The sequence below is a fragment of the Perca flavescens genome, chromosome 17 (genome assembly GCF_004354835.1).
Source record: "Perca flavescens isolate YP-PL-M2 chromosome 17, PFLA_1.0, whole genome shotgun sequence".
Taxonomy (NCBI): Eukaryota; Metazoa; Chordata; class Actinopteri; order Perciformes; family Percidae; genus Perca; species Perca flavescens.
In genome coordinates, this window is record NC_041347.1 from 21,515,208 (window position 1) to 21,530,161 (window position 14,954).

The window sequence follows — 14,954 nt, forward strand, 5'->3', positions numbered from 1 at the left end:
CATGGCCAAAACTGCTGGCTGACCATTTTTGTCTCCATAAAGCAGTGTCTGTATTACAATTGACACTGTTTTATGGAGACAGTATGTGCATTGATACTTGATAAAAGGAGCTGTTTGAGAATAAAAAGATCATATCTTACCTAAATAACTGTGTACAAGGATCATGGTTATGGATTTCTGTTGGGGGAAAAATAATGACATGTTTCAGTTATATAGCATCATATATGCAAAATCTTTAAAAAAGGCACAAGTCAAAGTGCAGCCCCACAACTGATATTAAAAAACAGAGGACTACAACCTGCTATAATTGCATGTATCTTTATCATATTCATGAAGATACCTGTAATTTATATGGCCAAAAGGACTGTTTTATACCCTTAAGGCCACAGAAACGGGAAACCTAAACTAGCAAAGCTTCTGTTACTGATTATGTTACATTGTTTTTTTTTTGTTTCGGTTGTTTTAGTTTACAATACAAACTCATGTACCAAGGAGACTCATATTTTTTTATTTTTTTTTTTAAAAAAAAGGCCATTAGCGTGAATCTATCGATTCTGTGACTGAAGCAGAAGGATAAGTGCTCAGCAAAAAGCTGCTTATTGGAATAATTTCTTTCCCAGTTACATTTTCCATTCAGATGCATCACATCACGCTTCTCCCAATAGCACTGAAGGGGCAGAGGAGAAATCCAGGAAGCAGTAAAACCAAGCAATTTACACAACTGAAAAAAATCCATTCTTGAAATTATAATATGCTTTTAATGTTAGCCATATTTTGGCAGATTAAAATGCAATACTACTGATTCCCACGGCTCTCCTGTAGTTATACTGACTGATGACATTTCATTTTTAATTGAAATGTCAAACTGAGTAAATGACTGAGTAATGGTTGGGTTTTAGTATCTAGTCTGCTGTTTATTTGAAGAAGCATCTTCAAAAAGAAATATTCTATTCAACACAAATAGTTAGTCAACAGTCTATAAAACAAATAGTAAGGCCCCCGCACACCTACACAGGTGCTTTAATTCATGGCAGGGCCCCAAGCAGTTTTGTGCACCACCTAAACTGAATGAATGTAAATGAATGTTAGCATCAAAACTATCTAAATTACTTTTCTCAGATCTAATGATTGTAGTTGGTCCCTACTGGACTTCTTTAGCAAGTTTTGTCTAAGCTTTTTTGATTGTTATTTATTTATAATCTTCTTTAGCTTTTCTAACGTTTTAGACACAGATATGGTAATAATATTGGTAACTAATGATGTTAAATTGCATTTTTCTTTTTATTGAAAATCATAATATTTTATTAAACCCCACATCAAATATGTGCACCTAATTCTTCCATAAACTTAGGGGGAAACACTGTATGGCTTATTAAATTTATTATCAGCTTAAGGTTGGACATTGATATTGTGAAAAGTACAGGATATCATCAAAATGTATGAACTTAAAAGTTGTCCCTTATAGACGCAATCAACCGGGGAGTGAGGGAGATGTCAACAACTTCAGTCTGTACACGCCTACACTGCCTTGGGAAGAGCTCTTAACAAGCAAACAAAGTGAGAACACCTGTGTGAGCACAACACAACTTGTATTACGTGTTGTTCTGATCTTTTTAAAAAAGGTGCAAAAAAGGACTACATTTTGATTTGTCATAGCAGAAAAAGCACAGGTGTTTTATTATTAGGTGTTTACGATTATTTATTAAACGATTAATCGGGTGATTATTTTATCGATTAGTCAACTAATCTAACGACTAATTGGACGATTAATATAACGATTATTTTTCTGTTGCTCGATTAATAAAAACCATAATGTATCTCAAATAAATACCAAAAAAATCTTAATAATATACTTTATTAAACAACATTTTTGACATCAAAACATCTTCAGCTTTACACAAAATAAAATAAAAAAAATGTTTACTCCCAACAAGAGAGTTATGTTGGTACTGTACATTTACAGTACCAATAGGGCTGGGCGATATGGTTGAAAACTGTATCACGATATAAGTTTTTCATATCGGTCGATATCGATAATTATTGATATTTTTTATTACCTATTTAAAATAAGGACCAGGAGAAAAATATATTAAATTTAAACATTTTTATTTTAAACTTAACCCTGCTCTGATTATAATCCCCTCAGTTGTAAAAGCAGAAATGTCAACACAACCATGGAAAACACTCAAATAATTCAAATGTAAACAGGTCTAAAATCACAATGAACACTTAACAATTATCTCTTAACATTAAGGTGCAAAATTAAAGAATAAGTAAGAAGTGCTTAATAAAGTGTCATAAAATAGTGCAAAGTGTTAGCTAAATATAAGAAACCTGAGAAGGAACTATTTTCTGCAGGTTTAGTGCTAGGTTGGTAACCTGGCTTCTGGACAGTGCTCAGCATGTCTGCCTCCGTTATTTCTTTGTAGCGTTTAGTAAGGCGCTGATGCAGAGTACCTCTCCATGGTGGTCTGCTGCTTGTGCCGTGTTGCAGCTGCAGATGTTGTTGGACGTTGATGGCGAATACGGCTGTGCTCGAAAGTGTGGCGCGGCTAAAGTGGTAAAACAAGTTTATGGTAGTACCAGTGTTGGTCTGGCGACATTGGTCTGACTACGGTCAGACTTATAAAATCCCCAAAACTGCGATACTGACTTTTCCTGTTTTATCAACGATTTCCTCGCTCGCTGCGGCACTCACTTTCCACTCCATGCCGGTTCTGTTATTGAAGAACACGAGACAGCGATGTGGCGCAACCAAACTTGATACTGTTACATGATTGGCTGTTAGAGTGTCACTCCCCACGTTGCTAGGTTGCCAGAGAGTGAGGGCCTTTGTTCATGCAACCAAACTTGATTCACAACCTCTGGTTTCTTCTGATGAAGAAAAACAAGTTATCAAACGTTTTATCGACCGCATTTTCTATTGATATTGATTATGTTTCTATCGCGATACATATCGTTATCGTTTTATCGCCCAGCCCTAAGTACCAACATAACTCTCTTGTTCAAATAATTCACAAGTTGTAGTGCAAAAAAAAACCACTGTGCAGTGCACAGTATAAACATTCCTGTTTTCAGTTTTACAGTCCCAACATAAATCTCTCCTGTACAAAGCTACTGCAATCTGCTTGCTACCATTAGCTAGATCTAGCAGCTGTGCACTTTGGGGGTGCTAGGCTAACCAACGCATCTTAGCTCTCTGTGCAGTTTGTTCGTGCTAGGTTAGTAGCTAACGTTCACATTAGATAACGTTAGCTACTATAGATAGCTGTGTTCTGCAGCCATAAGATAGCTACCATTCAAGCCAACATTAGATTATACGTTAGCTAAACACAGCTGTCTAGGCGCCAGTAGCTAGCTAACGTTAATGTTAGCTACTAGAACGAACAAACTGCACGGAGAGCTGAGAGAGTTAGCTAGCACCACCGAAGTGCGCAGAGCTCAAGCTACACAACACACTACGCAAACATGAAATTAATTTAGCCAACGTTAGTACTACTTGTTATTGTCTCCTTCACGAGTGACAATGGGGTGCCTCCGTTTCAGATGCTCCCACATGGCTGTTGTGCTGGTGTGGTATGCCAACTCCATTTGGCAAAGAGCGCAAATAACGACACCTTTACATTTGGGACTAAATTTGAAGTATTCCCATATCTTCGATGATTTAGGGCGAGCTGTTTTTTAGGACTTTTTCTTTTATTTGGGGCTTTTTGCAGGGCTTTGTTGGGAATTCTGTGAGGAGGTTGCTGTTTTGTCCTCCATTCTGCAATGTTTTGGTGTCTCACGTGTGTGTGGCGAGCATAGACTGTATGGTGGCGAGTTGTGGCGAAGCATCAAAAAATATGATGTTGACACGACGCTACAGGCCTACCTTCAGGCTTCTGTCACAGAATGGCATTGATCAGTTGCCACTTGCTGCTTAAGATGTCACAACAGTTTTCATTTTGTCTGTTTCAGGGCTTACCTACTACCTGGAGCAATTCTGCACTGCTGATCTGTGTGTCACTGATGCTGACAGTCTCTTCTTGCCTTACATCTCCTAATAGGAAGCCCTCCTGTGCAAATAGATTTTTACAAAACTGTTAGGGCACTAATGTAGACCAGAAACAATTAGTCCATTAATCAGTTAGTTAAGCAACAGATACATAACCAACATCATTTTTTTCTAATCAATTAATTGTTGAAGTTATTTATCAAGCAAAAAAAGCCAAAACATATTTTGGTTACAACTTCTCAAATGCAAGGATTTGCTTTTCACTGTTTTATATTAGACTAGCCAGATGGATAATCCTTTCATGTTAATGATTTTAACATGGTTGAGTGCATACAGAAAAACAATATACATGTCAGAATCACTTATAATCAAGACAATCCCTCGTGTATAGGGCTGGGTACCGAACGTCGATACATTTAGGCACCAACTGGATTGCCCCTTAAGTATCGAAAAATGCCTTGTCGTTCTATACCAAATTTCAATACCTAAGGAATAAATCTAATCAGCGTCAGTGAGCCAATAAGCATGGAGCATGCTTGTACCAAGATCTAACACTGCCGATTGACTGTGTAACGTTACACTTTGTAGAGGCATCCAGGAAAAACACTATGTCAGATTGTAGGGGGGCGCAAAATTTGTTTATGGCAAAGTATGTGTGTTAAAATATCATTCTCAATAAAGTATTGTGGTCTTGCAGAGATGCCCCCTGCCTAAAAGTCGTATTCTGCAGGCTTCCCTTCGCAAAAATACCACCATGATCATTTTAATATATTTTGCAATGAAAATGAGAATAATGATGAAAAATGATCATTGCCTCCAATATCATGAATCATATCACAATCGCAATATCAGTCCAAATAATCGCATTAGATATTTTCCTCATGTTGTGCAGTCCTAGTAGTGTAAAGGAGCTGATTGTTTTATTTTTTAAGATTTGTACTGTAATGTTGTAATTTATTTTTGTTAAAATGGATTTTATAAAATTGATATGAACAAATAAAGTAAATGATCGTTCAGGAACCGTACAGTCACTGTATGATAGCCAGACCTATTCATGCAACATAAAATAGCAAATCAACTTTTTGTGCTGGGAGTAAATTAGTCGTTTAGACATCAGCTGGTAAACAACAGTGCTGCCTCATTCGTTATGCTTATGTCAGGAATGCAGGAAAACTTGTAAGCAACAACTATCCACCTATCAAACTCGTAGGCGTGTTAACAGCTTCATTTGTTCTAACGCTTGTGTGAAAGGTGTCTCAGTAGTGTCTGTCCCATACGCTGACCACAAAGCATTTCTCTTCGATTGCGTTTCTATAACGAGCACCCAAAGGCCAAACATAAAATAAAAGCATGTTTAACGTTACTAATGTCAGTCACTTTGTTAGACTTAGCTAAAATGCAAAAGACAGTTAACGTCAGGCGGCTAACAAGCTAATATAGCAACACAGAAACGACAAAAACAAAAAGGTTTAATGTAACCTAACGTTAGTTATGAGATTCACTGCGTTAACTTCATATGTTTGATGACACACTAAACTGATCAGATGACAGGAGGTGACTGTAGCAACACCCGGCACACGGAAGTCACTTGACTTGGCAGCTTAGCTAACGTTAAGTAACGTTAGCTAACTAGCTACTGAGTATTTCCTGGAAGTCAAACTTTCCCATATTGACATAGTTTCTATTTTTACGTATGACTCTTTATAGGTCATGTTATAAATTAGATATTTAACACATTTGGAGCTGTAATACATGAGAACATCTTCAAATTACTAATCATGTCTTCATGTTCCTGTACCTAGCTAGCTACACAGTCTCATTAAAGCATACCTGCCCGACAAATAGACGGGACCAATACTAGCTAGCTAGCCAGCAACAGGATGATGACACTGAAAAACAACACAAACTGTGGCGTTGATTTCAGATCAAACACATCGCCGAGTTTCGCACACTTTAGCAACAATTGCCTTATAGTTTGTCAACATAATTTTAAATACTTACATGATCTGAGTTGCTGTTGGCGCTGTGATAACACACAGAACTAAAAGTATAACCTGAAATGGATGCCGCCATGATGGAAACATCCCTATCATCTGCTCGATGCCCCCTGCGGTTGCAAGCACGCTCCTCAAACGCAACGTCTACTGGGAACTGTAGGCGATCGGTATCAAAGGAAACGAAAGCGGTGATAAGGTTGCTAAGGATTTTAAAAGATGGAAAACTGGACAAACTATTCTATTTCAGGATAAAATTGAAGATAAAATGTTATTTTTTGTACAGTTCATTTTATTATTGGGAAAATGCCATATCCACAAGAAGAAATTGGCGGACTCTTAACACACTTTGGACATTTTTTTTATAAAGAATTGCGTCAACATAGCAACACTATATATATATATAAGATACCTTAAAATAAGAAGGCAATTAGGACTAATTTTGTGTTTGATACATTTCTCATTTATTTTGAAATGTTGATGATGTCAAAAGCAATGGGCGGTAGAAAAGAAAGGACAATGGATTTACAGAGTTCAAAGGAAAGTTGGAGAAATTAGGTGTGCAGGAAGGAGCAGGAGAGAAGAGACATCAAGACTTAAATTTGGACACACTGGACTAAACTAAATAGGTAAGCATATAATACAGGTAGATTACTGTGATTACTGTGGGCAAAAAGAAACAATTGAGCATATCAGGATATTATCAGAAATAATGAGAAGTAAAGAAGGCATTTGGTTCAAAATCTCACGAAGATAAAAACGTACAGCGTGATCTAATAGATATACAAAAGAACTCAAGAAATTAGTGTTATCGAGTACTATTTCAGAATTTTAAAGAAATGTTAGAGACGATATGAGTTAGCCTAAGTTATTTATTTATTTTGTCATTATTATTATTATTAGAATAATGTACATATATATTCTGATCTGCACTCTGATCCGCACTCCATACCGATAGATGGCGATAATGCACCAAACCGTTGTTTGCCAACCGCCAATAAACCTCAAAGAAGAAGAAGAATTGTAGGCGAAGAGAGCATCCAGCCATATACTGTCTATGATCCAGCCTCCTCTCTCCAGCATGGAAGACACCACTGAAAACGTGGACGTAGAAAGTGGAAATACCTCAGACCCAGAGGAAGACAATTGTTCAGATAACGACTTTGAACCTTCAAAACTTGGAACGAAAGAATAGTATGTGTTGTGATTCCCTAGAACTTACGTTGGTTATTCTTGTCAGGCTCCCCAGCTAGCTAGCTTTTCAACTAACGCTACAAGATATATCCGGAGCTTGCAAGAAAAACATGGGATTGTAGCAATTTATATAAACTTTAAGTCAGGCTACTGATGTTTATATTTTGCAATGACTGTGTTATGTTTCTAATAACGTGCTATTTGTGCTTATAGTATTATATAGCTAACTAGCTAATTGTCAGTGACTGTCTTTTTCTGCAGTTGGGAAGATGCGTACCAAAAAGAACTTGAGACATTCACAGACATTGGGGATGTTGGTGAGATATGGTAATCATATAAAGACTATTGACATGCTGGCATGGTCACTGCCAGAATTTTCCAATATTTCCACGTGTTATTACAGTATATGAGTATTTGTCATGCCAACATATATTGCTTCCTAGTAAAAGATTTGTTTAATGCAGTGTTATTGGTTTCTGACAGTAGTCTGTGTCATTACTAAAGTTTGTGTGTTTTTGTCTTGTAAGGTTTGGTGAAGGAAGCATGAGCCGTGTGCTGCGATGGATGGACAAAGCTAATATCCCAGAAAATGCTGCCATTCTTGACATTGGCACTGGAAATGGAGCCTTTTTAGTTGAACTGGTGTGAACAGAGTAAAAATATATGTTTTTTTGACACCATCTTGATTTTTATTTCACGGCCACTTCATTTAAAGGTGCAGTATGTAATACTGACAGCCAGTGTTTTAAAATAGTTACTGCAGTACAAATTCAAAATACTGGAGAGAGTCGTCTCCTCCGCCCTCTCCTCCCCAGACTCGAAGTTCACAGAGATTGCCAGGCTGAGACCGCAGCATCCATAGTTTGCCAGACCCTCCTCCAAAGCGTGCTGAAGGAGCATCCACAACAATGTTGCTAGACGCTTGTCTCACATAGCTAGACATTACTTCACAGCACAGCGGAGTAGCTAACGTTAGATGCTGGCTATATTGACTGTCCTAAAAGCCCATGCAATTGGCACATTGGGGTCATTTTGGGATTCATTACAGTAAATATATTACATATTGGACATTTAAGAGTGCATAAAGGGTTAGTTCACCAAAATCAAAACACATCACATCTGTGGATTATACACGGTAACAAGGATATTGTTAATGAAAATACTACATTTACATTTTAAAGCTATTTTATTTGGATGATGGCAGAAGTATCAGCAATCTCAAAACATTGCCAAATACTATCTGCACTAAATACCACTAGGGGTTGAGTGGAAATATATTCGATTTAGGTGATCTGAGCCTTAAATGGATATTTAGTAAATGACAGCTAGGTTTACAGGGATGACCTTGTTAACAAACTACTTTAACATTTCTCAGACATTTCTATCACATTTGATAAGATTTGCTTTTCATTTGCTGTGTTTTTTTTTTGTGTCAAGGCTAAACACGGATACAGGAATCTGACTGGTATAGATTATTCGTCAGCGTCTGTAGAATTGGCCAGAACTATTCTGCACACGGAGGGTTTGACGGATGTCACTGTGAAGGTGGGTTCAGTAATGTTTGTCATTAGAACTATAGCATTATTGTACAGTTAACTTAAACAAGTATCACAACACATTTAGTGGTCACAGGGACCACAGTCTATTCAAGTTCACATGATTATTGTGATAAGAAGTGAGCAACAGTTGGGAAATGTTAATTTGTAATTTGTACCAGACATACTTTGTAATTGGAATTTGAAAGCTTTGTGGGGTTTACTATGGCGGTACCACTTGGGGCTGGGCAATATATCAATATTATATCGATATCGTGATATACTAGATATTGGCTTAGATTTTGGATATCGTAATATCGTGATATGACATAAATGGTGTCTTTTACTGGTTTTAAAGGCTGCATTAGAGTAAAGTGATGTACTTTTCTGAATTTGCCAGACTGTTCTAGCTGTTCTATTATTTGCCTTTCCCCTTTCCACTTAGACATTATGTCCACATTACTGATGATTATTTATCTTAAATCTAAGTGTGAAGATATTTTGTTAAAGCACCAATTGTCAACCCTAGAACATTGCCGCAATATCGATATCGAGGTATTTGGTCAAGAATATCGGGATATCTGATTTTCTCCATATCGCCCAGCCCTAGTACCACTGGAGCGTTTACATTATGCCAGACTGAGATGTAGATCTTTGAACTTGTATTAATGTACACGGTTGTTAAAGTGCCTTACAGCACACTGATTATGACATTTACACCATTAATGATTGGTATACTGAGTATTTATAGTGCTAGGCGAACAGCGTGAATCAGCATTTTCTGCAAAAAATGAATTTTCTCCACTTAAGTGCTGCAGCATAATGTTTTAGTGCATCTGGTGGATCGTATGCCATGCACAAATGATCCATTGATACGAAATGAATCCCCTCTGTTCCTGAATGCCAATGATACAATATAGCTTTAAGCATACTGTGAGCCGGCCGGGGAAGGTTAGAGGAAACTCTCCTGTGTTTACCATGTGGGAGAGTTGGATAGGAAGAAGGCCCTGAAAGTGATGGAAGCTTGCCCACCATTTAGATTAAACCACCTCAAACACCCAAATAAATTGGCAGGATTTAACACATCTAACAAAAAAAGTTATAAATGCTGGCAGGGCTATAAGGAATGTAATGAGTGAGTTTTCCTCTCCTGTGTGTATTATACAGTTTCATATGTTATATGCATCACACACGTTTGATGGTGTGTGCTTTACTTGGACAGAAAGCCTTACAGCCTACAGAAGTCAATATTGACCCCAGCTGGACCGGGGTAGCTACAGTGGTTCTGTGAGTGTGTGTGAGAGAGAGAAATAGTATGTTGATATTTTTATAGTACTGCAGAAGACCAAAATAATATGTGTGAATGTGCTCGTTTGTGTGTAGCCTTGAATGGAGTCTGAGGGACTGTGAGGAGTTTCACCTACATGATAAAAAAGCTTCTTCGACAGGTCTTACCTCAAAGGTCATTAGTCTCAAATCCTTGTTGAGGCCTGTCTCCATTTACATTAGTCACAGCCTACTGCTGCTTTGACATGTCTTCATTAGGGGTGGGCGATATGGACAAAAATTCTATTTTTGACGATAACGATAATTAGACGATATCCTTTTCAAAATGTGTTTTTAAAAGTCTGAGTTACTTAATCACTGATGATAATAATGGGCACAATGTTGAATGAAAACAGTTCTTATTTATTTTCTTTAAAATTTAAGTATTCAAGTAAAAACAATTCAAAGACATAAAATACTAATTGAACTAGTGTAGGAACATTGAACTCTGAGTCAACATTCAGTTGTACACCTCTGCTGTAATGTAAATTGTGCAGCATACAAGCAAGATGAAATCATAATAATAAACAAAGGGCTCTGTTCTGTAAATATTGCACACAACCATGTCCTTATTGGAAGCAGTCCTGGAGCTGGGATAGGGTAGTGTCAGGCCAGGTTCTGATAGTCCTTCTACTTGGCTGTATAGTCCTTCTGACCGGGATGTATGGTGGGATCAGGAGTAGTTGGATGTGATCTGACTGGCCCAGGTGAGGGAGAGGTGCAGTTCTGTGTGCTGTCTTGATGTTAGAGTATACATGGTCTAGTGTGTTCTTCCCTCTAGTAAAACAATCTACATGCTGGAAAAAGCTGGGGAATACAGACTTTAAGGACGCCTTGTAAAAGTCCCCTGCTACAATATGTATCCCCTCTGGGTGAACGCGCTGCAGTTTGTTCCCTATGGTTAGCAGTGAGCCAAACTTGTGCTAACGTTAGCGTCGGGGGGCTATGTGGACAGCAGCGTGCTGTTTTCGTGTTAAATAAAATGGCCTGTATATTACCGACAGGGCTTCCAGGTCAGGTGAGCAGTGCTGGGCAACGATCCTGCATCTGTCTTGATCCCTCCGGTAGCTAGCTAGCTCGGCCTGCTAGATGCCAACAACAATCCCCGGAACGCCCGGTCTGGCTGTGTCCTCCGGGATGTTATGAGCCGCCTGGAAGGCTCTCGTAACGGCTGTGTTGTATCGTAGTCCTATATTGATTAGTTCAGTGTGGCTGTACTTGTATAAATATACACCGACAGGAGAGCTAGTAGACGCTGCACAATCGCGTGCCGCCATCTTTGTTGACATTAGTGAATGTGTAGCATTCCAATGCGTGTTTTGAAGTGTTTTTCAAGTAATTTAAATACTCAATAATGCAAATTTGCACATTGTTAACACAACAATGACGATATTATCGTAGACGATATATATCGCCCACTCCTAGTCTTCATACATTCGAACAACATCTTCCCACTTTTTTCATATTACAGGCTCACACTCAAATTGAACTCGGCTCAGTTGCGACAATATCTAGCATATATAGCGTTTCTGTCTATAGTGAATCACTGTTGATCATCCGTTATAAATCACACATTTTGTCCACGATGGTTTGTGAGTATGTGGCTCTTGAGCTCTCTCCAGAGATCTGATGCTCTCCAGATAAAGGGCTCCTTTCACTGGTGGTATGGTAGGTCAGCAACCTCCGCAGAATTAACCGCTGTCATGTTGGCAGTTGGAATTTAGTTTGAAAGTTAACCAGTGAGGTATAGCACTTTCCATCTTGGTTGATGTTGAAAGATATCTTCTGCAGGTAACTACATACTTCACTCTACATCTAAAGAGCTAGACTAAACCTGTTTTATATTTGCTGTTGGGATGATAAACAGACAAACTTTTCCTTAACTTCTCACTTTTTCTGTTTTTTTAGGAGATGGATTTCCTTAACTGCCATGGGGACCTAAAGGGTTTTGATGTCTGCATCGACAAAGGAACATTCGATGCAATAAGCTTAAACCCAGACAACTCCAAGGAGGGCAAAAAAATGTATCTCAAAGTTTTAAAAGATGCTCTAAAGGACAAAGGATTCTTCGCTGTCACCTCCTGTAACTGGACAAAAGAGCAGCTGCTAGACAGGTTCAGTGAAGGTGAGGAGATGCACAGAAGTTAATTATTTTATGTCTGATCATTTATTTTGTTAGATTCTGGTGAATCTTGTTAATTGAGTAACACTGAATGTAAACATAACTTGTGTTTATCTAAAAGAAAATTCCACAGGGCACCTTTAGTCTATTTGTTGTTGTTAATGGGATAAAAAAAATCGGAAAACATGTTGAGTTTTGTTGTCTGACCCTCAGTCAAAACACAGACAGTTCTACAACTGCAACAGTTACCTGGCAGATTGATAAGCTGCAGGCAACACCAGCCTTGTAAAGTCAGAATTATAGCAAGCTTCCAACAGCTGTCACTCCTGTCAGTGTAGTCACTCTGGAGAGCCTGCAGGGGGCCAAAGGGCCTTGAGAGCTCATATATCACACGGACAGGTTGTCTTTAAAAGGCCTTAGGAAACAACACAGATGATGCATGAAAAGTTCTTGACCCTCTGTAGCCATAGTCAACAAGAAAAGATCTGTGTTTAAAGGGACACGCCCGACTTATTGGGACTTTAGCTTATTCACCGTAACCACCAGAGTTAGATAAGTTGATACATACCCTTCTCATCTCCGTGCGTGCTGTAACTCTGTCTGACGCCCCCAGCGCTAGCTAAGCCTAGCACAGATCCTGGAGGAAACAGGTTCCATCAAGCCTACTGCTCCCAATAAGTGACAAAATAACGCCAACATGTTCCTATTTACATGTTGTGATTTGTATAGTCACAGCGTGTACAAATAACAAGGTCACATGAGACACAGCCATCTTCTAACCCTATACATACTGGGAACTAGATTCTCAGAAAGGCAAAGCACTGCTACTCTCTGCTCGGGGCTTCTCAGGTGCTGCAAGCATATCACTCCGCCCAAGTAACAGAAGTAGCAGTGCTTCGCCTTTCTGAGAATAATAGTTTATATAATCTAGTTCCCAGTATGTATAGGTTTAGAAGATGGCTGTGTCTCATGTGACCTTGTTATTTGTACACACTGTGACTATACAAATCACAACATGTAAATAGGAACATGTTGGCGTTATTTTGTCACTTTCTCGGAGCAGTAGGCTAGTTGGAACCTGTTACCTCCAGGATCTGCGCTAGGCTAAGCTACCGGTGGGGCCGTCAGACAGAGTTACAACACACACGGAAAACACGCATACAAAACTGGACTTATCTAACTCTGGGGGTTACGGTGAATAAGCTAAAGTCCCTATAAGTTGGCGTGTTCCTTTAAGACAACATGTTGATGTTCTGGTAGTATTTCTTAACCTGCACATTTTCTCTGTGTTGCCTCACAGGATTTGATTTTGTACAGGAGTTGCCTACAACAAGTTTCCAATTTGGAGGCAAGACGGGCAACAGTGTGACAGCACTCATCTTCAAGCGAGTACATTGATTCACATGTCCCCAGAGGAAATTTTTATTTTTTTGTCATCAATTCTGAAGTTTTATAACAGGAAATCATACTTCCTGTGCAGACATTTTCTACCAGACCTGATTGTATAGTATTTGATTTTTAAAGATTTGTGTAATGAAGCAGGCATACAGTGTAACTGATTGGAACAATACTCTTGAAATAAATAAATATGTTTTGTTGCTGTCATATTAACTTTGCATTGATCCACACAGTGCTATATGCACCTGATAGATAGATAGATAGATATAGATATATAGATATATAGATATATATATATATATATATATATATATATATATATATATATATATATATATATATATATATATATATATATATATATATATATATATATATATATATATATATATATATTTGTATGAAATTGTTCTGTAATATTTGTTATACAGTTACGCAGGCAATTAAGATGGTTTAATTCAGTTTCAAAGACGTTCACGTACATTTAAGATGGTGTTTCACATTGGAATGTACTTAGCAGTATCTCGCATAGAATCCCAAAAATACTACTGAAGTCATTTTCTGTCACACATTCGCTTTCAAAACTGTTTCACTGCTACACAAGAATATCGGTTAACTCCTGTGTTTTCTGTGGATTAAACAAAGCCATAATCGGTCACTGAAGACTATTGATCTCACATTGGATGTGGTAATGTAAACTAGCTGAATGAAGCTAAATAACATAACTCCTCGCACACAGGTAACGTACAATTAGATTAAGGGTCATATGAAATATTTTCACATGAAACCTTTTAACCTCTGAATAACATAAATTCTCTCTGGCTCTTTGTGTAATTTAGGTTTCCATATCTTGTGGGATCAAGAGCCTTTCACATGTGAAATCATTTGAGTTCACTTATTTGACTGTAGTTACTTTCCCGAGGCTACCTATAGTAAGAGTTCAGCCAGGCAGTTATTCAGTCTTTGTTTGATTTGATGAGTTACCACAGGCCTAGAGGCTAAGTTGTATTCTGTATTTGTTTTATAGAAGGGCTAGAAGAGAAAGAAGATATACACGATAATTTGTACCGAACATTTTTACCCTATTCCGTAAATCATCTTATAGCCCCTCAAATTACTTTGCAATGACCCTGTTGAGAGTCCTGAACCACTGCTCTGTCTTAGGAAGTTGTAGTTAATTGTATCCATCTTTCATGACATCTGGAAAAATAGTCCAAACCTAATTGTCTATACTGGAAACCAGCAGAGCTTGGGATCCCGAGGACCATGATTAAGAACTTCTGACATAATGAGTAAACAAGAGGCCATGCCTTCTGTGGAAGAGAGGACTATCTGTCATTTCTTTTCTCAATGACGTTAATGACATGTCAAACTCAGGATCCTAACTGAGA

The 14,954-nt window shown here is 38.1% G+C and overlaps 2 protein-coding genes across 4 annotated transcripts in view; one reads left to right on the forward strand and one right to left on the reverse strand.

Moving 5' to 3' along the window:
• abraxas2 (abraxas 2, BRISC complex subunit) overlaps window positions 1-6,159 on the reverse strand; it is a 15,297-nt gene extending 9,138 nt beyond the window's left edge. For both annotated transcript variants that reach the window (XM_028602839.1, XM_028602838.1), the window contains exons 1-3: window positions 5,996-6,159; window positions 3,965-4,055; window positions 141-177 (exon numbers count right to left, since the gene is read on the reverse strand). In XM_028602839.1, coding sequence (XP_028458640.1) covers window positions 141-177; window positions 3,965-4,055; window positions 5,996-6,067 — 200 coding nt within the window. In that variant the 5' untranslated portion in view covers window positions 6,068-6,159. The remainder of the gene's footprint in view (window positions 1-140; window positions 178-3,964; window positions 4,056-5,995) is intronic.
• A 350-nt stretch (window positions 6,160-6,509) lies between these two features.
• Window positions 6,510-13,776, forward strand: eef1akmt2 (EEF1A lysine methyltransferase 2). Of its 2 annotated transcripts, XM_028603543.1 has the most exons (7): window positions 6,510-6,617; window positions 6,947-7,182; window positions 7,444-7,509; window positions 7,710-7,824; window positions 8,620-8,727; window positions 11,952-12,168; window positions 13,466-13,776. In XM_028603543.1, the coding sequence occupies exons 2-7, from the start codon at window positions 7,046-7,048 to the stop codon at window positions 13,561-13,563; spliced, it is 741 nt and encodes a 246-aa protein (XP_028459344.1). In that variant the 5' UTR covers window positions 6,510-6,617; window positions 6,947-7,045; the 3' UTR covers window positions 13,564-13,776. The 2 variants fall into 2 exon arrangements, with proteins under 2 accessions (XP_028459344.1, XP_028459345.1); XM_028603544.1 differs by lacking the exon at window positions 6,510-6,617 and having other exon boundaries at window positions 7,147-7,182; window positions 7,444-7,499.
• The last annotated feature ends 1,178 nt before the right edge of the window (window positions 13,777-14,954 follow it).

Bases quoted from the DNA above. Each gene is read 5' to 3' on its own strand.
- eef1akmt2 (XM_028603543.1), top strand. From the start codon at position 7,046: ATGATCCAGCCTCCTCTCTCCAGCATGGAAGACACCACTGAAAACGTG. The intron at 7,510-7,709 runs GTAATCATATAA...TTGTCTTGTAAG, and splicing joins GGGGATGTTGGTGAGATATG to GTTTGGTGAAGGAAGCATGA. The intron at 8,728-11,951 runs GTGGGTTCAGTA...CTGTTTTTTTAG, and splicing joins TGACGGATGTCACTGTGAAG to GAGATGGATTTCCTTAACTG.